This window comes from Cornus florida, unplaced genomic scaffold (assembly GCF_030987335.1).
Source record: "Cornus florida cultivar Cherokee Brave unplaced genomic scaffold, ASM3098733v1 CherokeeBrave_3.0.0_Hap2_Chr02, whole genome shotgun sequence".
NCBI classification, from domain to species: domain Eukaryota; kingdom Viridiplantae; phylum Streptophyta; class Magnoliopsida; order Cornales; family Cornaceae; genus Cornus; species Cornus florida.
Genome location: NW_026775572.1, coordinates 98,819,654 through 98,843,517, shown reverse-complemented (window position 1 = coordinate 98,843,517; position 23,864 = coordinate 98,819,654). Strand labels below are relative to the sequence as shown.

The 23,864-nt window shown below is 37.2% G+C and overlaps 1 protein-coding gene across 5 annotated transcripts in view; it reads right to left on the bottom strand.

Annotated features, from left to right (window-relative positions):
- The window catches only part of LOC132295491 (sodium/hydrogen exchanger 8), a 109,524-nt gene that overhangs the window by 12,454 nt on the left and 73,206 nt on the right, over positions 1-23,864 (bottom strand). For all 5 annotated transcript variants that reach the window (XM_059793776.1, XM_059793778.1, XM_059793777.1 and 2 more), the window contains one exon: positions 18,010-18,312. In XM_059793776.1, coding sequence (XP_059649759.1) covers positions 18,010-18,312 — 303 coding nt within the window. The remainder of the gene's footprint in view (positions 1-18,009; positions 18,313-23,864) is intronic.

The following is a 23,864-nucleotide window of genomic DNA, read 5'->3' as shown; positions in this document are numbered from 1 at the left end:
AAGATCAATTAGCTGATATGTTTACCAAAGTATTGGGTCATAATCGGTTAAGAACTATTTATTCCAAGCTGGGATTATTTGATATATATTCTCCAGCTTGAGGGGGAGTGTTAGAATGTTTTATATATATATATATATATATATATAAGTGTTGGGCCATTATGTAATTACAGAAAGTTGATAGGGGTCCTTGTGTAGTTAAGTAAGACTTGTACTCTTTATATAAGCCTTGTACACTTTATTAGGTTAGATGATGATGAATATACAAGTCTGAAACTTCTCTCTCTCTCATATATATAACTCTGAACAGATGTCATCCATTCCAAGCTTGCTGGTCATTCTCTGAAAAACGGTACCAGGCAATCCTTTGGTAAGCACATCTGCTAGCTGTTCTCCAGTAGGAACAAAAGGAGTACAAATGAGGCCACTATCCAACTTCTCTTTAATAAAATGTCTATCCACTTCAATGTGTTTTGTGCGGTCATGTTGCACAGGACTGTGTGCAATATTGATGGCTGATTTATTATCACAGTAAAGCTTCATTGGACCTTCCCATCTGACTCTCAAATCTTCCAGGATTATCCTTAGCCATAGCAGTTCACATATCCCGAGTGCCATCGCTCTAAATTCAACTTCTGCGCTGGACCTTGTAACCACATTTTGTTTTTTGCTTCTCCAAGTAACGAGATTACCACCTAGGAATGTGCAATAGCCCGAGGTTGATCTTCTGTCAATCACGGATCCTGCATAATCTACTTCTGTGTAGGCTTCAACAGTCAGTCCTTCCCCTTTCTTAAACAGAATTCCTCTTCCTGGCGTACTCTTCAAGTACTGCAAAATTCTATACACAGCTTTGAGATGTGATTCTTTGGGATTGTGCATGAATTGACTCACAACACTCGCAGCATAAGCTATATCCGGCTTGGTATGTGACAAATAAATTAACTTCCCCACAAGTCTCTGAAAAGAGCCTTTATCCACAGCCATGTCTTCTGGAGCATCACAAAGTTTGTGGTTTGACTCCATAGCTGTCTCAACTGGCTTACATCCCAGCTTGCCTGTATTAGCCAACAAGTCTAACACATATTTTTGTTGTGATATAAAAATCCCTTGCCGAGAGTGGGCTACTTCAATACCAAGAAAGTACTTCAGTTTTCCTAGCTCTTTGATCTCAAATTCCTTCACTAACTGTTTCTTCAAACTCTCCATTCCTTCCAAGTCATCTCCTGTTACTATGATGTCATCCACATAGACCAACAATACTGTCACTCCCCCTGATGCTGAGTGTTTTACAAACAATGTATGATCACCTTGACTTTGCTTATATCCCATACTCACCATCACTTTGTTAAATCTCCCAAACCAAGCTCTTGGGGATTGTTTCAGTCCATACAAAGCTTTTTTAAGCTTGCATACCATTCCTTCCTTTTCATTTGAGCTAAACCCAGGCGGAATCTCCATATAGATCTCCTCCTCAAGATCGCCATGTAAAAAGGCGTTCTTGACATCAAATTGCTGTATCTCCAGCCAAAATTTGCAGCCACTGATAACAGAATTCTCACAGTATTCATCTTAGCAACTGGAGTAAAAGTCTCAAGATAATCTATGCCGTAGGTTTGTGTATACCCTTTGGCAACTAATCTTGCCTTATACCTTTCCAAAGAGCCATCTGAGTTGTATTTGGTTGTGAACACCCATTTACACCCAACCGGCTTCTTCCCTCTGGGAAGTCTCACCAAGTCCCAAGTCTTGTTTTTCTCAAGTGCTTCTATTTCAACCTTCATAGCATTTTCCCAATTCTCATTTCCTAATGCATCGGATAAAGTTTTGGGAATAGGGACTGTATTTAAGCTAGTAAGAAAGGCCCTATGGTTATGAGAAAGATTCTTATATGACATAAATAGATAAAGAGGGTGTTTGGTACAAGTTCGAGTTCCTTTTCTATTTGCAATAGGGACATCATAATCATTTTGTTCAGAGGTTTCATTAGTGTTATCATTGGGTTGAGTAATTACCTCGACATTATCAGGAACAGATTTGGGTGATTGAACTTGCACAGGTTGAGAGATTGGTGCTCTTTTCCTTGAGTAAATCTGCAATGGACAAGTAGAGTCTTGAGTTTGATTCCCATGTAACACTTTTTGTGATTTGGGTGTACGAGGCTCGGCTTCTGACCGTGTGTTTGGCTCGGACTGTATGTTTGGGAGTATGTTTGACTCGGATTGATGAGAGATAGGGGCTGGAAACTTAAAGAGAAAAAAATCCTTATCCTTATCTTCTATGAAGGATGTCTCCCCTTGAAGATAAGGACCGTTAAAGTACTGATCTTGTTCGACAAAAGTAACATCAGCAGACACATAAAATCTCCTTGTCGGAGGATGATAGCATTTGTAGCCCTTTTGGGTGGAGGAATAGCCAAGAAAGACACATTTGAGAGCTCAAGGATCAAGTTTTCCCTTGTTTTGAGAATGCACATGAACAAAGGCCAACCAAATATCTTTGGAACAAGATTATTAGATGCGTTAAAATTGGGAAAGAACTATGTAAGGACCTGCATTGGACTTTTAAAACCAAGGACTCTTGTAGGAAGCCGATTGATGAGATGAGCAGCGGTTAAAACAGCCTCCCCCCAGTATTGTTTTGGAACATTTTTTTGGAACAAGAAAGCTCTTGTAATATCAAGAGGATTCATGTATTATGCCCTATTTTTAGAAATACGGAAAGAGAATTTGATTAAAGTAGCCCTTAGCTTTGTCAGATTGGAATCTCTTTATCATCACACCAAATTGAGTTTTGACCATATTGAAAAAAATTGGAAACACAGAACTCACATCCGATTTATTTTTTAACAGAAAAATCCAAGACACACGAGTGCAATCATCAATAAATGAGACAAACCGCCTTGCCCCAAAAACATTAGTAACAGTGGATGGTCCCCAAATGTCACTGTGAATCAAGGTAAATGGAACAGAAGTTCTTTTATTGCTGATTTGAAAAGAAGTACGTTTGTGCTTTGCAAGTTCACATACGTCGCAATGAAAAATTTCAATGGATAAACTTTTGAACAATGAAGGAAACATTATTTTGAGAACACTAAATGATGGGTGACCAAGACGAAGGTGTTGAAGCCATATCTTATCTTTATTGGATTTGAATGACTCGGAAAGAAATGATAATGGTGACAAACGCTCAACTCTATTTTGTCCATTTGATTCTTCAAGGTAGTATAGACCATCCCTCTCCCTAGCATGTCCAATCATCCTCTTTGTGCCCTATTCCTGAAATATACAACGGAGAGGATAAAACGTCACACTGCAATTAGAATCTGTAGTGAGTTTCTGGATTGACACAAGATTGGTGCATAGTTTTGGGACATGGAGGACATTCTTGAGTGTAAGGTGGTCACTCAAAAAAACATCTCCTTGACCAGCCACGGTTGTCACTGAACCATCAGCTGTTATTAATTTCCTATTGCTAGGACAAGGAGTATATGAAATAAATTTTTTTAAGGAATGGGTCATGTGATCTGTAGCTCCTGAGTCAATGACCCAAGAGCTTGAGGAGACTATATCCGAAGCACTAAAAACATGAGAAGAGGGGGAAGGAGAGGAAATACCTAAGAACACCAAAGAACAAGTACCTGCTGTAGACGGTTTCTCCAACGTTCCCAATAGGCTCCTTAATTTCTTTATCTCTTCTTTGTTGAATTCAGCAGATGGGATTGAAAGATTGTCTTCACTGTTGGATTGTGTGGTTGCCACATGTGCCTGTCCCTGTCCTCTTGGCTGCCCACTCTTTTTTGACCAAGCTTTGTTCACAATTTGAGGCTTGCCATGGAGCTTCCAGCACTTCTCCTTAGTATGGCGGGATTTTTTGCAGTATGTACACCATAGAGAATCCTTGTTGAATGGTTTTGACATATCAGTTTGCCCATTGCCTTCTCCAAAACGCTGCTCGGAGCCATAATTCTTCATAGCCGTGTTTTTTGACACCAAGGCCGAACTCTCTACTGTGTGAGTTTCAATCATAACACCCCTTCTTCCTTCCTCAGCAAGAACAATTGCAATTACCTCATTTAAGGTTGGCAGATCTTCTTTTCCAAGTATTTGCACTCTTACAGCATCAAATTCGATGTTTAAACCTGCAAGAAAATCATAAATTCTGTCCTTTTCAACAAACCTCTTAAGGATGGCTGCATCTTCACTGCACTTCATCTGAATGCAGTGATAATGATCCATCTCCTACCATAGACTCTTCAAGAGGTTGAAATATTCGGTGACTGACCGATTACCTTGTTTGGTAGCGGAGATTTTGGTCTTGATCTCATAGATCTGTGCAGCATCACGTACTTTGGAATAGGTCTGCTTGACTGCTTCCCATATCTCCTTGGCCGTGCTCAAAAACATACAAGTGTCGCTGATTTCTGGTAACATAGAATTCCATAACCATGACATAACCATAGAGTCTTGTTCATCCCAAGCATCAAACTTAGGATCCTCCTTCTCTGGACCATTACCAAGCAAGTGGCTCAGTTTCCCTCTTCCTTTCAAGAACGTGCGGACCATTTGAGACCACTTCAGATAATTTTTCCCGTTCAACCTATACGCTGCCTGGATATTCTGCAATTCTCCTGTTGGGACAGAGCCGTTGCTTCCAGTTACAGGAATCTCTGAAGTGTTGCTGGTTTCAGTAGATGCTGACATGATTTAGAGAGAGATGGAATCCATAGGTTTGATAACACTGGATTTTCACAGAACAAGAACACTAGGAAAAAAGAACTAGCAAAGAAGGCCAAGAGAAGACGATTACCCAGAAAACGAGCCTAGAGCTCTGATACAATGACAAAATTACTGAAATTGGTAATCGAATCAATTGATTAAAGAATTAGGAATACACTCTTATATATACATCAGAATAATGTTATTCTAGGAAGCTAATAAAAACTGATCCCTAGAAATTAGGGATTGCAATAACTAATAAATCTCTAGCTATTAACAGCCTGTAGCCTGTAAATCTCTAGCTATTAATAGCAGCCTGTACACAACCAATAAATCCCTAGCTATTAACAGCCTGTACACAACTAATAAATCTTATTTTCCCACACAAACACAAGTATGAAATAATAGAACGGAGTTTTGATTGAATGATTGGCATTGTTGTATAAATAGCTTGTATCGTAAAGGAGCAAGGACTTTAATTTGTTGACAGATCAAGAGGAAGGATAAGGAAAACTACAAGAACAAGAATGAGAAAAAGGGAAAAACAAGAAATAGAAATATCTTGTCAATCCCCTGTGAAACAAAGCTTAAAGCTATTATGTATACAGTTTTGGCACTACAATGAGGCGACAGTAGTTTGTTGTAGTAATTAGAACAGTATCTACCACAGATACTAGAAATTTTCTACAAGAAACCAAATTATATAACCAATATTTATAAATATAAAAATATCCTATTTTTTGGAATTGGCCTGCTTTAATAAACATAAAAAATATAATAAATTCTGTCAAAAAAAAAAAACCAGATTCACTACCATAGACACTTCTCCTAGGAGTATGGACCAAAAAGCCTTAAGAAAAACAAGCCCTGCATGCTACATGAGGTGTTACTATAGATGTGGCAGGTGTTACTAACAGCTGCTAGTGTGACTAATATGTTAAACCAGAACAGAGTAATGTTTTTCCATTATTCCTTGAAACAAAGCAAAACAACTAATTTTTCGCCAGGTGAAGAGGATTTTAAGCAACAAAGGAAAATTCTAAGCAATTAAACAGGTTACATTTAAGTGTTAGAAGTGAATAGCACCGAATGGAAAAAAAGAATTATGTGGCGAGCCCCATCTATATGAGATAAAAGGAAAGGATGACGATGATGATGTGAATTGCACTACTGTGGAGTGTAGAAAGGTGCAAGTAATGGGTACTTTTGTACTTAAGAAACTTAATGTTTATGATGCGTATGTGTACGCAAGTGTGTATTAGAGATGTTAGCCTATTGTCACGAAGTGATTCCTAAGACGCTTGGAGGATGGAAGACACGCATGCTGGTTGGCAAAGAGCAGAGTTTGACTGGGAATGGTTCCAGGGAAGGGGCGTGCAGGAGCACAGGATGGTACCTCTTCAGAGTTCAGGCAGGTCGACTCGGTTCAGTTCGAGGTGCTTGTCGCTGGTCTTGGACTTGACTATGAAGAAGGGAGTTGGCCATCCCTGCACAAACTGGTCGGGAGCTGGAGCCGTTCCTCTGACGAGGCCATGGCAGGCCGAAACCAGTCAGCATGTATCCTTGGGAGGGCAGGTCGTGGTGGCTGACCAGGGCGCTTGCGCGAGCTGAAGCAACGCCTTGGTGCCGCACGGGCCGTGCCGCTGCGCCAAATCTCTAGGCCCGTGACACTATGCTAGGCAGAATATCATGTTTTCTATCTGCCTACTTGATTCAATAAATGGTGCTACGGAAATTGTCTTGTCAAAGTTTATTGGGTAGTAATTTTAGCATGAAGAAGTTAAGATGTCATAGGAATATTAAAAGTTGTTTTTAATGCTGTTAGGTGAAGCTAAAAGTCTGTCTGGAGAAAGTCAAGTGTCATTAATAATTGTGTTACAAGGGACAACTCTCTCTCTATTGTAACAAGTCTTTATCAATAGAATTTCATTATATAATCAGGTTGATTACCATTCTTCAGGCTTTCCTTGTTTCCTTCTGAAAATCTAGGCTCTAACGGTGATCCAGTCTTTACTACTGCTGTAAGTGGATATTCTTTGAATATTCAGCTATTTGAGGCTGCTTCTATAAGTCCTACATCAACATGGTTTGTGCGATTTCAGAAGGTCATAATCACGTTTGGTTACAAGCAGAGTAATGCTGATCACGCTATGTTCATCAGGCGAGCTAAGGGCAAGATCACTTCTCTTATGGTACATGTAGATGACATTGTGGTTACTGGAGATGATACCAAGGAGGTGTCCAGGTTGAAAGCTTACCGAACCCAAGTGTTTGAGATTAAGATTTTGGGGCATTTATGACATTGCCTTGGGATAGAGGTTGCCAGATCAGCTAAGAGCATCTTCATATCTCAAAGCAATATTCTTGACCTTCTAGGAGACGAACATGTTAGGTTGTACACTGGTAGACTCACCCCTTGAGATCAATCATTGTCTTCAGAATGGTGAGGATGAACAAGTAGACAAGATGAGATATTAGAGATTGGTGGGAAACTTATACATCTATCTCACACTGATCTAGACAAGGCATATGTAGTGGTTGTTACTAGCCAATTTATGCATAATCCTGGAACCACTCATTTAGAGACTGTGTATCACATTCTGAGAAATTAAATCTGCACCTGGCAAAGGGATCTTATTCTCTAATCATGGACATATAAGGATGGAGGTTTTTACAGATGCAGATTAGGCAAGCTTGGTTGATGATAGACGGTCCACCTTGAATTGAATTATTGCACCTTTATAGGAGAAAATTGGTTACTTGAAGGGGCACTAAAAAATTAATAGTGGCTAGGTCCAGTGATGAAGCAGAATACAGAGCTATGGCCTATGGAGTATGTTAACTCGTGTGGATTCAAACCTTGATGAGTGTTTTGGGTATTGTGGGTGATGAACCTATGAGACTTTACTGCGAGAACAAAGCAACCATTATCATTGCACAAAACCCGGTCCATCATGATAGAACAAAGCATATCGAGATTGACAAACACTTTTTTTTTTTTTCTTTGATAAGTAAGATAATATTAGAAAGTGTTTAAACGGGGAACGCATCCCACAAAAGCTACAGAGGGACCAAATCCGACCCTTAAACTCTCAATATATCCAAAAAAATAAACAGATAATATTAGAGATTGACAGACACTTCATCAAAGAGAAGTAAAATAATGGAGTGATTTGCATGCCCCTTGTGAAGTCACAGACTAGGAGGACCAACTAGCTGATGTGTTATCTAAGGGTTTAAGTTATAATTCCTTTCATTCTATTGTAGGCAAGTTGTGCATGACAGATATCTATGCACCAACTTGAGAGGGAGTGTTGGAATATGTGAAAATATTCGTGTAACGAGTATAATTAGTAGGATTTTACCTCATGGGGTATTAGTGTAAATCCCTTTTTCACTAATATAAATACATGGACGTAGAGATGTCAGAAACATTTTACAACCCTTTCTTACATTCTCTCTTTCTCTTCTTCTTCCTCATTACTTCCTTCAAACCCTAATCATCCAAACCTTAAAATATAATCAAAAGAGTATTTTAACTAATTCTCTTGGCTAGGTTCATTATTTTTTTTTATTCAAGGATGGAATTGTAAATCTGCAGTAGAACTTGTAAATTTTGTGGATAGGTGGAGAGTTTAAACAGCCCTTTTTGGCATTCTGTGCATTTGTATATGTTTGAGAGCTCTTTAACGAAAATTTAATTATAAAAGGAGAGCTCATTAACGAAAATTTAATTATAAAAGAAAAAATTTCTCGAGAGAACTAAAGTGAATTAATTACAGTTAAGGTCATAAAATCTAAAACTATGTGTGAAAAATCTGGCGCCTTCAAATGCTGGAAAAAATATAGTTTGTGGAGCTTTTACATATATGGCTAATGCCTACTCAAGATTTGTTCTTAATTAACAGCAAGAACTTTTAATCTATCTTCCTTCACAGCTTTTTTACACAATCATTTAAGAAGAAATACAACATAGAAGAAATACAAGAGAAATACGTAAAGGCTTGAATGAGTATTTAAGAAGGGTTGTTGTGGAAAGATCAAGACTGAATTGTTAGGAAATTAGTTAGGGAGGATTTTTAGGAATTATCCATAGTTAGATAGTAGACATTTTTAAAATTTACATAAGTAGTTCCTATATTATAGGAAATATGATCTGTATATATCTTTTCCTTACATAGAATTTGTAATACACTTCTATATATATAGGCCTGTAAACTAACATATGTGATATGAAAAGATAATATCAGAATTTATTCTTTTTTCACCTTTGTGCTCATGGTATCAGAGCCGCCCTCACTAGGATGGTAAATTACTCCATTGTTCTGCTGATTATCCAATAAAATCAGCAAACATTCATCGTTAATTCTGCTCATTTATACCAGAATTATAGAAGACTTATTCTTCTATTTCTCTTCGTCGTTTCTGGACGATTTCTTTGGTTAAATCCGCGATGTCTGGAATCTCCACTGAGGAAGTTTTGGTCGATTCTTCAAATTCTCGGAAATCCCAGATCACTTCATCCGGTTCTGGTGACAACCCAATCCTCCAAATTACCACTCATCGGCTGAATGGACAGAATTTTCTACGGTGGTCTCAATCCGTAAAGTTGTTCGTCCGAGGGCGGGGGAAGATTGGTTATTTAACTGGTGCAAAGCAATCACCAAAGGAAGATGATCCAGCATATGCCATTTGGGATGCAGAAAATTCCATGATTATGTCATGGCTAGTGAACTCTATGGAATCGGAGATAGGCCAGACATTTATGTATCTCTCCACTGCCAAAGAATTATGGGATGCAGTGAGTGAGACATACTTAGACTTGGGCAATTCTGCACAAGCCTATGAAATTAAAACAAGGATCCGAGAAACAAAGCAAGGAGATCAGACTGTTACGAAGTATTACAACATACTACAAGGTTTGTCACAAGAACTTGACCTCTTTTATGATTTTGAATGGAAGTGTGCAGGTGATAGTGCCCATTTCAAGAAAACAGTTGAGAAGGACCGTGTATTTGAATTTTTGGTTGGACTCAATGCTGAGTTAGACGAAGTGAGAGGATGTATTCTAGGCAAAGAAACACTGCCTACCACTAGAGAAGTCTTCTCAGAAGTTAGGAGGGAAGAAAGTCGCAGGTTGATGATGATGGGAAAGAAATCCTCTAGCACTCAAAGTGAGAACTCTGCACTTAATGTAACAGCCACTGAAATGGCAGCAACTGCAGTTAATCCAAAACCAACAAATCACCCACAGCGGACGAATGAAGAGAAAACCAAGATCTGGTGTGATTTATGTAACAAACCAAGGCACACGTGAGAAACTTGCTGGAAACTACATGGAAAACCAGCAAATTGGAAGGTAGGCAGATTTGGAGACAAGAATGGGGCGTGGCATGGAGGCTACAACTGAAACCGAGACATCTCCATTCAGTAAGGAGCAGCTTGATCATCTCTCCAAACTGCTGAACCAAACTCAGGTTTCAAGTGTCTCCTCAGGTTCTCTTGCCCAAAAAGGTAGCTCTTTAAGTGCTCTCACTATTTCTTTAAATCCGGCACCTTAGATCATTGATTCTGGTGCATCTGATCATATGACTAGTTTATCACATTTGTTTAGTACATATTTTCCAAGTTCTGGTCACTTAAAAATCATATTGTTGATGGTAGTTTGTCTTTTGTTTTAAATCTGTCCTCCATGTGCCTAACCTTTCATGCAATCTTTTATCAGTTAGTACACTCACCAAGGATTCTAACTGTGTTGTCAAATTTCTTGATTCTCAATGTGAATTTCAGGACCTATATTCGGGGAAGATGATTGACAGTGCTAGGATGTTTGATGGACTCCATTATTTTGATAATGAAATCTTCAAGAGTGGAGAAGCTCAAACTGCAAGTAGTAGTGATATTTCTATTTCTGTTAAAAGTCAAATAATGTTATGGCACTATAGGTTAGGCCATTCCAGTTTCTTTTACTTAAAACATTAGTTTCCATCCCTATTCAAAAATTTAAATCCTTTGTTATTTCAATGTGAATCTTGTCAATTATCAAAGCATCATCGTGTTTCTTATCCTTCTCATTTATATCAAGCATCTAAACCATTTTATTTGATTCATAGTGATGTGAGGGGACCTTCTCAGGTTACTAATGTGACTGGAACTAGGTGGTTCATCACTTTTATTGATGACCGTACTAGTGTGTGTTGGGTATATCTTTTGAGACAAAAATCTGAGGCTGCGAGAGTGTTTAAAGAGTTCTATGCCATGATTGAAAACCAGTTTCGAACCCGGATTCGAGTATTTAGAACCGACAATGGAAAAGAATTCTTTAACTCTATTCTTGGTGATTTTTTGAAAGAAAAGGGTATTTTCCATCAGTCCACTTGCTTTGATACCCCACAGCAAAACGGGATAGCTGAGAGAAAAAACCACCATTTACTTGAGGTTGCTAGGGCAATAATGTTCACTATAGGGGTTCCTAAATATCTATGGGGTGAGGCTGTTCTTACAACTTCATACTTGATCAACAGAATGCCAACTAGGGTGTTGAAATTTGAGACGCCCCTAAACAGCTTGCTGTTAGTTTTTCCCCATATTAGGATCTCCACCTCATTACCTCTTAAAGTGTTTGGATGCACTGCTTTTGTACATGTTCATACACATGACCGTTCAAAACTTGAACCTAGGGCTGAAAAGTGTGTGTTTGTTGGGTACTCTCCTAAACAGAAAGGGTATAAGTAGAAATACAATATAGAAGAAAGAGAAGAGAAATATGTAAAAGGTTTGAATGAGATTTATAATATGTAAAGACTTAAATGATATCAATCACTCATTCACAGCTATAGCATTTACAGATAAATAAGAGCACATGCTCGTATTACAAGAAAGGAAACTAAATCAAATCTAAATCAAATCACAACATATTCTAAAGCATATTCTACGGCATATTCTATAACATAATTAAATCTCTGTTAATATGGTAAGTCATTCCATAAATCGTGGATATCATATATGCTAACACTCCCCCTCAAGTTGGTACGTGGATATCTGAAACATCCAACTTGGACAACGCATCTTCAAACACGGTCTTGCTAGCACCCTTCTTTAGAATTTACAAGTTGCAGAGCGCAAATCTGACTAGATTAAAAATGTCGATCAACAAACCAAAAATGTCTCCTCAGACCATAAACAATTAATAATGTCTCCTCAGACCGTAAACAATTAATAATGTCTCCTCAGACCGTAAACAACTAATCACGTCTCCTCAGACCGTAAACCACCAACAATATGTCTCCTCAGACCGTAAACAAACAACAATATGTCTCCTCAGACCGTAAACAACCAACAATGTCTCCTCAGACCATTCCCCTTCACATGTTTAAAACATGTAGATGAAAGAATCAACAATGTCTCCTCAAATCATATATAAAAAAAATAAAATAAAAAAAAAATAAAAAAAAACCACTATGTCTCCTCAAACCGTTTCTGAATGGGTGGGTACCGAACTCGCAATGCCCTTATTGCAGTCAGACCACCCTGGCTCTGATACAAAGTAGAAATACAATATAGAAGAAAGAGAAGAGAAATATGTAAAAGGTTTGAATGAGATTTATAATATGTAAAGGCTTAAATGATATCAATCACTCATTCACATCTATAGCATTTACAGATAAAATAAGAGCACATGCTCATATTACAAGAAAGGAAACTAAATCAAATCTAAATCAAATCACAACATATTCTAAAGCATATTCTACGGCATATTCTATACCATAATCAAATCTCTGCTAATATGGTAAGTCATTCTATAAATTGTGGATATCATATATGCTAACAGTATAAATGTTATAACCTCACCTCTAAAAAATTCTTTGTGAGTATGGATATGACCTTTTTTGAGACTCAATCCTATTTCACCAAAAATACTCTTCAGGGGGAGTAATGAGAGGGGAGACCATTTTTTGGAAGTGTTGGGCTCTTTACCATTGCCAAGTCTTTCACCAAACTCTACCTTACCTACTAAACCACTATTTCAACCTCTCCAAAGCATATTGAGTCAAACATTATAGACTACACTTCAGGGGGAGAACCACTTCAAATTCAACCTCAATCTGAGCTCCATGTTTACTCTCGAAGAAGTAAGGATCAAAATAAAGAGCACCAACCTACTACCTGCCAAGAAAAAACTCCGGATAAAGGCAACTTGAATGAAACAAGTATTTATGTCTCTAATCCATCTTTAATTACTGAAACCAGCAATGAAGAGAGTCTTTCTCATGACCTTGATATTCTTATTGCACTTAGGAAGGGTACTCGCTCTTGTACCATACATCCTGTTGAAATATATAAATATTTCTATATAATTGTGGAGCAAATTCCTCCACCAATCATGGTGATCCAGTCAATTTCCTTCCAATTATAAATATTTCTAGTTAACGGTGGAGGAAAATCCTCTACCAATCATGGTGCCTCCTTTGACTATTGTATACCTTCCATATATTCCTATATTTACCATGCCTATATATAGGCTAGTGTTATTAAAGGCGCTAGAGTTCCCCAGGAGCCTAGGCGCGAGGCGCACGCCTGAGTGATGTGAGGTGCACAAGTAAAAATTTAAAACAATAATTCTCAACAAAAGAACACAACAATTAAACAATACATATCTAGTAATAAAAATACTAAATATATCACAATTAAACCAATAAAGCAACCAGCAAAATAGCACAATTAAAACAATAAAGCTCCAAAACAGCAAATGGAAGATATTTAGTTTCAGTTTTGAGTCATAAAACCAAACAATCTTAAGGGACCTAAAAAATTCAGCAAACAGCATGCAGCAAGATGCATTCAACATTTCAAATAATCTAGCAAACAACATTCAGCAGAACTGCATACAAAAGAGGGAAAAAAAAAAAAAGCAGGAATGGTAAATTCATTCAGGAAAATGCATTCAAAATAATTCAGCAAAATATATTCAGATAATTCAGGAAGGAAAAAAAAAAAGTAGGAAATTTAAACTCATGCCACTAAGGCCCCCAAACAGTAAAACGCCATGAAAATGCAGCTGGCAGCACTCTGGATCAAATGAGAACAAAGCAAATAAAGACATACTAAGAAGTTATCTGGCTAATCCCTTTTCTTTTCTTTGTTTTATTCTTTTATTGCACAAGAAGACAAAGTTCATTGCAACAAACTACTTGGCTACTCCCTATTCTTTTCTTTATTTTATTCTTTTATTGCACAAGAAGACAAAGTTCATTGCAACAGACTACTCCCTTTTCTTTCATTCTCTACTTTTGGTCTTTCTTTATTTGTTCCACTCCCTCACGTTTCTATGCTGTATCCATCTTTATTTGACCATTGCTTTTCTTTTCTTTATTTTATTCTTTTATTGCACAAGAAGGCAAATTTACAAAAGCTCCTTTTTATTCCAACACATGGAAAAAGCTGAACAGAACAAAAAAAAATAATTAAAAAACAACTTAAGAGGAAATAAGTGATCAGGCGCGCCTGAGTAAAAGCGTGAGGCGCGTCCCAGGCACGCGCCTAATGAAGGTCACTGCGCTTGGGCTATCATGAGGCGCAATTCATGTGCCTGTAGGTGCCTAGCACCTACGCCCGCGCCCAGGCGCGCCTTTAATAACACTGAATATAGGCTTCTTTGTACTCGAGCAATATACAGATCTGAATAATAAAAATGTAGCCTTTAGTGGCTCTTTGTCCGTGGATGTAGGACTTAATGCCGAACCATATATATATACCTATGTTTTCCATATTTCTCTCTTCCCTTTTTCTATTTGCATTTCTTATTTCCGCAGCAAATTTTAACACATCCTATTGGTAAATATGTGTCCTACCATAGATTGTCTCCAAATTATAGAGCTTTTACCACTAATCTCTCTAGTGTTTCAAATCCTAGAACTATACAGGAGGCCTTGAATAATACTGAGTGGAAGGCAATAGTTATGGAAGAGATGAGGGCTCTTGATAAGAACAAAACTTGGGAGATTGTTGAGTAGCCAAGGGAGAAGAAGACCGTATGCTAAAAATGAGTGTTCATGGTCAAATATAAGGCTGATAATAATATTGAGAGATACAAGGCGAGACTCGTAGCTAAAGGCTTCACCCAAACATATGGAATAGATTACAAGGAAACCTTTGCCCCGGTGGCAAAGGTAAATTCCATACGGGTGCTATTGTCTCTTGCTGCAAACTTGAGTTGGCCATTGCAACAGTTAGATGTAAAGAATGCGTTATTAAATGGTGAGCTAGAGGAAGAAGTGTTTATGAATCTACCATTAGGATTTGAAAATGATTATGGAGCTAGAAAGGGGTGTAAATTGAAGAAATCGCTATATGGTTTGAAACAATCACCCAGAGCATGGTTTGATCGATTCAATAAAGCAATCAAGGGTCATAGATATCGTCAAAGTCAGGCTGATCACACTCTATTCTACAAACATTCAAGTGATGGTAAGATAGCCATACTTATTGTTTATGTAGATGACATAATCTTGACCAGATATAATAAAAGAGAATTGGAAGATTTGAAGTCTTTTCTTGCAAAGGAATTTGAGATAAAAGATCTTGGAGCTTCAAAATACTTCCTAAGAATGGAATTTGCCAGATCCAAGAGAGGGATATTCGTCTCTCAAAGGAAGTATGTGTTGGATTTACTTATGAAGACAAGTTTACTTGGCTGCAAACCGGTGGAAACACCTATGGAGCCCAATTTAAAGTTGCAGGCAGCAAGTGCAGAAAAAGTGGTAAACCGAGAGCAATTCCAAAGGCTGGTTGGAAGACTCATTTATCTTTCACACACTCGGCCAGATATTGCCTTTGCAGTGGTGTAGTGAGTCAATTTATGCACTCACCAGGATAAGAACACTTTAAGGCAGTCTACCGGATTCTCAAGTACCTAAAGGGATCACCTGGAAGAGGTTTGTTGTTTGAAAACCAAGGCCATCTAAGGATTGAAGCCTATACCGATGCTGATTGGGCAGGTAGTGTGACGGATAGATAGTCTACTTCAGGTTACTGTACTTACGTTGGTGGCAACTTTGTTAGTTGGAGGAGCAAGAAGCAAACCGTTGTAGCAAGGAGTAGTACAGAAGCTGAGTTCAGAGCAGTTGCTCATGAAATTTTTGAACTTTTGTGGCTGAAAAGATTACTTGAAGATCTTAAAATCTCAAGTCCGATGCCTATGAAGCTTCACTGTAATAATAAAGCTACAATCAACATAGCTCACAATCCTGTCCAACATGATAGGACTAAGCATGTGGAAGTTGATCAACATTTTATTAAGGAGAAATTGGAAGGAGTGATATGTATGCCCTATATTCCTACAGGAGAACAGGTAGCAGATATCCTCACTAATGGATTACCGAAGGGGAAATTTGACAATCTTACATGCAAGCTAGGAATGTGCATAGGAATGCAAGATATTTTTCGAACCAGCTTGAGGGGGAGTGTGGAAAGATCTAGGCTGAATTGTTAGGAAATTAGTTAAGGAGGATTTTTAGGAATTATCCATAGTTAGATAGTTGACTTTTTAAAATTTACAGAAGTTCCTATATTATAGGAATTATGATCTATATATATCTTTTCCTTAGATGGAATTTGTAATACACTTCTATATATATAGCCTGTAAACTAACATATGTGATGAAAAGAGAATATTAGAATTTATTCTTTTTCACCTTCGTGTTCAGTTGTTTTCTGACATCTCTACACCAATGTATTTATATTAGTCAAAAATATAAATTATAATAATTATGTAGTTAAATCCCACTAATTATGACAATAATTATGTGGTTAAACCCCACTAATTATGCCTACTAATTATGACATTAATTATATGGACATATCCCACCAACTACGCCTACTAATTGTGACAATAATTACGTGGCCAAAGCCCACTAATTACGTCCTCAAATACCACAATTCTAGGCTAACACTCCCCTCAAGTTGATGCGTGGATATCTGAGATGCCCAACTTGGACAATGCATCCTCAAATACGGTATTTGCTAACACCCTTCGTCATAATGCTTGCAAGATGCGGAGTGAAAATATGACCGGAGATGATTTTCTCTCGAATGAAGTGCCGATCAACTAATCAAAGTGTCTCCTCAGACCATAAAGAATCAACAATGTCTCTTCAAACCATAAAAAAACTAACCATGTCTCCTCAGATCATAAACAATCAATAATGTCTCTTCATACCATTTCACTTCATACATATGTTTAAAAAATGTAGATGAAAGAATCAACAATGTCTCCTCAGACCACTCTCCTTCATACGCGTGTTTAAAAATATGTAAATGGAAGAATCAATCGATAATGTCTCCTCAGACGATTTAAAAATATGTCTCCTCAGACCATTTCCCTTCATACACATGTTTAAAATATGTAGATGAAAGAATCAATAATGTCTCCTCAAACCATTCTCCTACATACACATGTTTGAAAATATGTAGATGGAATCAATAATGTCTCCTTAGACCATTTCCGAATGGATGGTGCTGAACTCACAACGCGCTCATTACAATCGGACCACCCTGGCTCTGATACCAAGAAGAAACACAAGATAGGAGGAATACAAAAGAAATATGTAAAGGCTTGAATGAGTATTTAAGAAAGGGTTGTTTTTCTAGTCATCTCTACTCCCATGTATTTATATTAGTCAGAAATATAATTTACAATAATGAAATGGTCAAATCTCATTAATTACGCCCACTAATTATGGCAATAATTACGTAGTCAAATCCCACTAATTACATTCACTAATTATGACAATAATTATGTGATCAAATCCCACCAATTACGCCCTCAAATCCCACGATTCTAAGCTAACATATCTCACCTAACAATTTATAAGCCCTAACAATGTCAATTAATCATTTCAAGGATAAATGGATGAAATAATTAGACACTAGAACCATCCTTTTAAATTAGGATTGTATCTCTAGTTTGTCGCAGCCACCAGTAAATGTAAGAGCCTAACACATGATTGTAGTAAATATGTAACACATTCCCCACGAAACACGTTAAATTCTACAGGATATAATATTTCTAATTTATTAATAAAATATCTCATTTTAGAGTCTACTCTTAATATCTCAAATATCTTAATTCTGCAGAAGGCAGAATATGAAATGTAAAATGTTTCAAGATTAAAAAGAAATTTATATTATTTACCTTTCCAAAAAATAAAAATAAATAAAAAGAAAAAAAAGGAAGAAAGAAAGAAAGGGTGGATAACCAGGGATGTTCAAGACGACTACAGGAGATTCTTACCAATAAAGTCGTGTAATTGCTGCCGTGCAATTCTATGGGCACGAAGGAATGCCGCACAAATATAACATGCAGACTCCAACCTTTCCACAGTGAAATATGTAACCAGCTTTTGTGGACAAATGCTTGTTTGTAGAAACTTATAATAATTCGGGAAATGAACATTAGCTTTTAAACCTTTCCAATCACATAAAGGCTCATGAGATACCAAGTCAATTGCTTCATCCACAGATCGCATTAAAATATTTGCGGTAGTTTGTGTAATCCTTCCCTCATCAAGCATTCCCCAGTAAGCAGCTTGAACACCTGAAACACAATAACGTTTCTTAAACTAACAGCGGTAGTTCTTTCGCACGGAGGAGGAACTTCTAAATCTCCAAAATACAGGGAATTCCAAGAGGACAATAAACATTAAATTGACTTAACATGGTTTACATCCACAAAAACAAGGTCATTTAGCTGGTTCTGTTAGTCAATGCTTTATAGGAAAACGTAAGAGATTGCAACACAAAATTTTAATTCTAAGAACCAACAAATTCTAGAAGTGAAGGGGAACATTATCAATATTGCACAAATGTTAGCATGTGATGAATTATAACCATCAAGCTTTGGGTTTAATAGACAACATTATGAACAAAAGTAACAACTGAAAGTAATAATGTTTAAACAAAACAACATTATCTGTAAATAATCTACTCTGATTGCAAATAATTGTATAATATAAGATTTATTCTATGTGGTAAACCTTCACAATTTAGGATACATCCCGGTACGTAAACAGTTAACTAATTCAATATACATATTTGTTCAAAAAACTGGGTGATTCAGCAACAAGTTAGCTTTCCCAGCCCCACATTCCTAAGGCATGAGATAAGGTCTGACCTTTCCTATCCTAACAAGGTAGCTAGACAGCTATATAAAGTTTAGGATTTTCCTTTCCAATTTGCTCCTTCCCCATGGACACAGACATTTTGAGGACTGAATATGTCCACCAAGTCTGCAGTTGATCTAAAGCGTAAACTTCTTAAGCTCTTCTTCTGCTCCACTTCTTCCTCCTGCCCTCCTTATGATAGGATTTTGGCCTGGATTTGTCACACTGTGGCTATATTGTTTTTCTACTTCTCTGCTGCTCAGTGATTCAACATTAAGAAGAGATCCAAAAAATCACCTTTTATTCATCAAACCCACACAAAGTCTTCGTTTAATTATTTGAAAGAAAGAATTTTAAGCAAACCAAACCCAAATAATTTCCTTCCATTTTTAGATCAAATTGATAATTTAGCATCGCGAGCGCATCTTTGACATAATGCAGAAAATGCAGTCTTAAAGTCTGTTCTATCTAATAATAAGACTAGTTGCAGTGATATCGGAACCACTCATGAACTATCTCACAAATGGAAGTAAAAAATGTTCAACTGGGCATATACCGAAGACGAGATTTGGAAAATGTCAAATTTCACAAAAACAAAAAAATTAAAAAATAATTTAAAAAATAAATGAATATTCGCTACAAAGAGTATTAAACCTTTATCGCGCTATTGATTGCTTGTTGAACCCTATGAATTGTATAAAAGTAGGATGCTCCAAATCAGTGTTTTTTTGGATGATTTCCTTTGGCCCTTGTAAAATAAGAACACTTGATATTCTAGATATCTGTGTTCTTCATATCCTGCAACCTCCACCACCCCAACTTCCATTGTGAACGAGCTTTCATGACAGCCTTGGAGGCTCTCTGTGGTTGGAACTAGCTCCGGTGTCCAGAAAAAACATGGATATTGTTGGGTTCACAGATGCTGATTGGACAGGAAGCCAAATGGATAGGAGGTCTATATCTGGATATTGCACATTTGTGGGAGGTAATTTGGTATCATGGAAAAGTAAGAAGCAAAATTTTGTGGCCAGATCAAGAGCAGAGGCAGAGTACAGAGCAATGGACCATACGGCATGTGAAATGATGTGGGTAAAATCTCTTCTACAAGAGATGGGATTCTCAAGGACAAGCCTCTGTGAATGACTTGTGATGATCAGGCTGCTATATACACTGCTAGTAATTCGGTATTTCACGAGAGGACTAAACATAAAGAGGTAGATTGTCACTTTTTGAGAGACTTCGTGATGAGTAAGAGGATAGTTACTACTTGTGTGAGATATGCATGATCTATCTTGAGAGAGAGAGAGGGGGGGGGGGGGGGGGGGGGGGAGGATGGGGGGTAGTTGGGGTCACTACGTAAATAAGCAATACTTGTAAAACTATATATATATATATATATATATATACACAAACGCGTAAACATTTAGGGTTCTCTGATTGACAGAATACCCCAAGAATATTTAGTCTCTCCCGCTCTTTTCAACATGTTTAATTGAACCACGGGGTACAATTGCATTAATTTCTTTTATGTAAATAGTTGACGAAAAATTGTCCATCTTTTCAACATGTTTAATTGAACCACGTGGTACAATTGCATTAATTTCTTTTACGTAAATAGTTGACGAAAAATTGTCCATCTCAAGTATAATGAGGAAAATAAATGAATATAGGAAAGGTTAAGTAGATTATGGCTTTAGGCAAAGCAGAAAGGCAAATTAGGATTCATGCAGCTGACCCCCTAAAAAAAACAAACAAGGATTTTCTCTTTTGTTTGGTTTGGAAGGTGGGGTGGTAAATTCAATGAGACAATGCTTGTAAATGATGACGTATGGAAAAGCAAATAAAGTTTTACAACTATAAATATCACAACTTTCTATATTAAAAAAAAAAAATTTAAAATATAAATAAAAATAAGAGAAAGCAATGATAAACATAGTTATTAAAAGCTCGAGCATGCAATGGCGCCAAGATCTCTTGGAGCCGAAGCACAATAGGGAACTTAAGGCATGAGCATGAGCAAATTAAGACACTTATGTCACAAAAGTGGAAATTAAATACAGTTGCAATATAAAGACATCTCAATAAACATTACAAATTAGTCAATATCAAAATGATTAGCTAAATCAATTGTGGAAAGATCTAGGCTGAATTGGTATGAAATTAGTTAGGGAGGATTTTTAGGAATTATCCATAGTTAGTTGGTTGACTGATAAGCGCTGAAAAGTGCGCATTTAAACCCCTTAAGCTTAGGTATTCTAGGACCTTTATCTATCTTATTTTTCGGCTTTAGATTGATTTTGTATTATTTCCATTTTCAGGTACTTATCCCCAAAATAAGCTAACTCAGCTAAATAAGAGCATAATTGAAGCAATCTTGAGATGAATCAAAGAAAGGAGCAAAGTGGGAGCAAAAGGAAGCAAGTGGAGGAAATTCAGCAAGTTCGATTGATCTCAGGAAATATTCGATCGATCCAACTTTGATCGATTTCAGCATTTCAAGATGGATCCAAGCTCTTTTGTCTTTATCCAAAGATCCCACAAAGTTCGATCGATCCAACTTTCTTCCGATCGATCGAAAATATTTCATCTTATCACGTTGTACCACCACACCTACCACTTTTGTCTCTTTCCCAAAAATATCTTCAAAATATATTAGATTTGTCTTTATCCAAAAAGGCGCCGCCATAGAGGATCAATCCAGCTTAAGTTCGATAGATCTCAGCCAAATTCGATCGATCTCAGAGAATGTTCGATCGATCGAACTTCCCCAAGTGCAAGAAAATTCAATTTCCAACTCATTAAAAGTTGTCTCATATCCAATCATTGGGGGGAATATTGGTGTACGAGCCCAGGTCATTGGGGGTGACATTTAACCTACCTGTATAAGGAATATGAGCCATTCTTAAGATAGAGAGATAGACATACACTAGAGAGACTTTTAACACATTAGATATATCATATTCTTAGTGAGGAAGAAAAGAAGAGAGGAGGCTAGAGACACAAGCTTGGAGTTCTTCCATCAACCAAGAAGAGGAGCAATCTCTACCATGGAGTTAGCCCTTGAGGGTTGGAGGACACCATCCATGAGTGGCTAGACATCCTCTTGGGACTAGAGTTAGCCCTAAGCATGCTTTCTACATCTTGATTTATGTATTTTTGAGGAGATTTGTATTGTGATACATGTTTTGACATATTTATATACATAGATCTTGTTTATTCAATGACTTGTATGGTTTAATGCTTCCAATTAATCATTTCATTCTATCCATATGTCTATGTATTCTAGAATAGATGTTCATGTGTTTGTCTCTAGATTTTGTGTTATTGATGCATGTCTATGTGTATTGATGCTATAGATCTAAGGTTGTCAAGACATAGTGCTTAATAGAATGCTCTTGTGGTTTATTTGATGGTTCATACTCATTTCTTGATGGATTGTGCCTCTCCCTTAGTTTAATTTCATGTCATTAGCTTAATTGTAGTGTAGTTGTAGTTTAGATGTTAAATGGGAGGACAATCCATGCTTGTTGTTTGATGTTCCACACTTATGAAAACAAGTAGCATATGTCTCTAACCTTGTGATTTGTTTGGATTGTGAGCTTAAAGAAAGGATTAATGGCTTAGTTTGATATATTGTGCTATCCATCATGTTGCTTAGACAATATATACTTAATTAGTCATCCATGCTTGTTAAAACAACCACACACACACACTATTGTTACAATACATGTTTTCCCCCTCATTAATCATTCATTAAGGGTGTAGAAAAACTATGTTTAGTGGTGATCTCTAAACCCCAACATCTCTCTCCCTTATTTTCTCTCTATTGCATTTAATTGTTTACTTTAGTTTAAATTGCATCTTAGTATAATTCAACCACCAACCAATCTTTTGATCACTCAACCTACTAACCCTAATCTCGATTCCACAACCTAATACGACCCACCAATCCCTTGGGACGATCCCTACTCGCCTTAACTATATTTTTAGTAAAAGGTAGTAGTGGCAAATTATAATGTAAAACTTGGCCACACTCATCTTAGTCCAACATCTCTTTACACAAATTTGGGTGCACACGCGACGGTCACACCAAGTTTTTGGCGCCGTTGCTGGGGATTGATTAAAGGCAACGTCGTATTTGTGGAATCAATTAGGAATTAGTACTCTTTTGATCGTGTCTTTACTTTACTTTCATTTTCATTTTGGTTACTTATTATGTTGGTTCTTGTTTGACTAGGTGCATTGAGCTAGAAGGTGAGCAAAGGAGCATTTTAAGCAAGGAGCTAAGCAGAAGCAAGGAAAAAGCTAAAATCTAAAAAAATTTGTTAGTCTAAAATTGAAAATTGAATTGAAGTGCTAAAGGACCCTTTGTGAGCTCTTTCTTAACTCAATCTCTAGTTAAATCGTCTGCCCGCGCGGAGGCTTGTATTTCAATTCTTATATAAATCGTGAGCCCACGTGGAGGCAATTTTATTATTCTTTGCATATTATTGATAGCATGGGAGTATGGGATCATTGTATGTGGAGGAAGTTGATGATTGATTTGTTGCGAAGGTGAAGTGATTGTTCATTGCTTGTTGCTTGTTGTGTTTTGTTGTGCATGCATGGTCGTAGATCATTGAAACCTACTCTTGTCCCTCTTAATTTTCATCTTGAATCCGTTGTTCGAAACCTTATGGGAAGAGGAAGTTCTAGTCAATCCATTTCATCAATGGAAGTACATAATGAGGACTATGTGGAGGACCTTGGTCACATAGACCAACAAGGTATCCTCCACCCCAATGTGCATCATGATAACATACAAGTACCATTAGGCATGCCGAGGCCATTCATTCACCAACCATAACAACAAGGCCAAGTTCCATTGGGAATGCCGAGGCCAATGTTTGCTCCACAACCTCCCATAGTTCAAGGCAATCAAGGTGCCCATGTTGCACCACCAATTGCTAATCCTCCCCTTACTTTAAGAGATCACTATGTGTCTAAT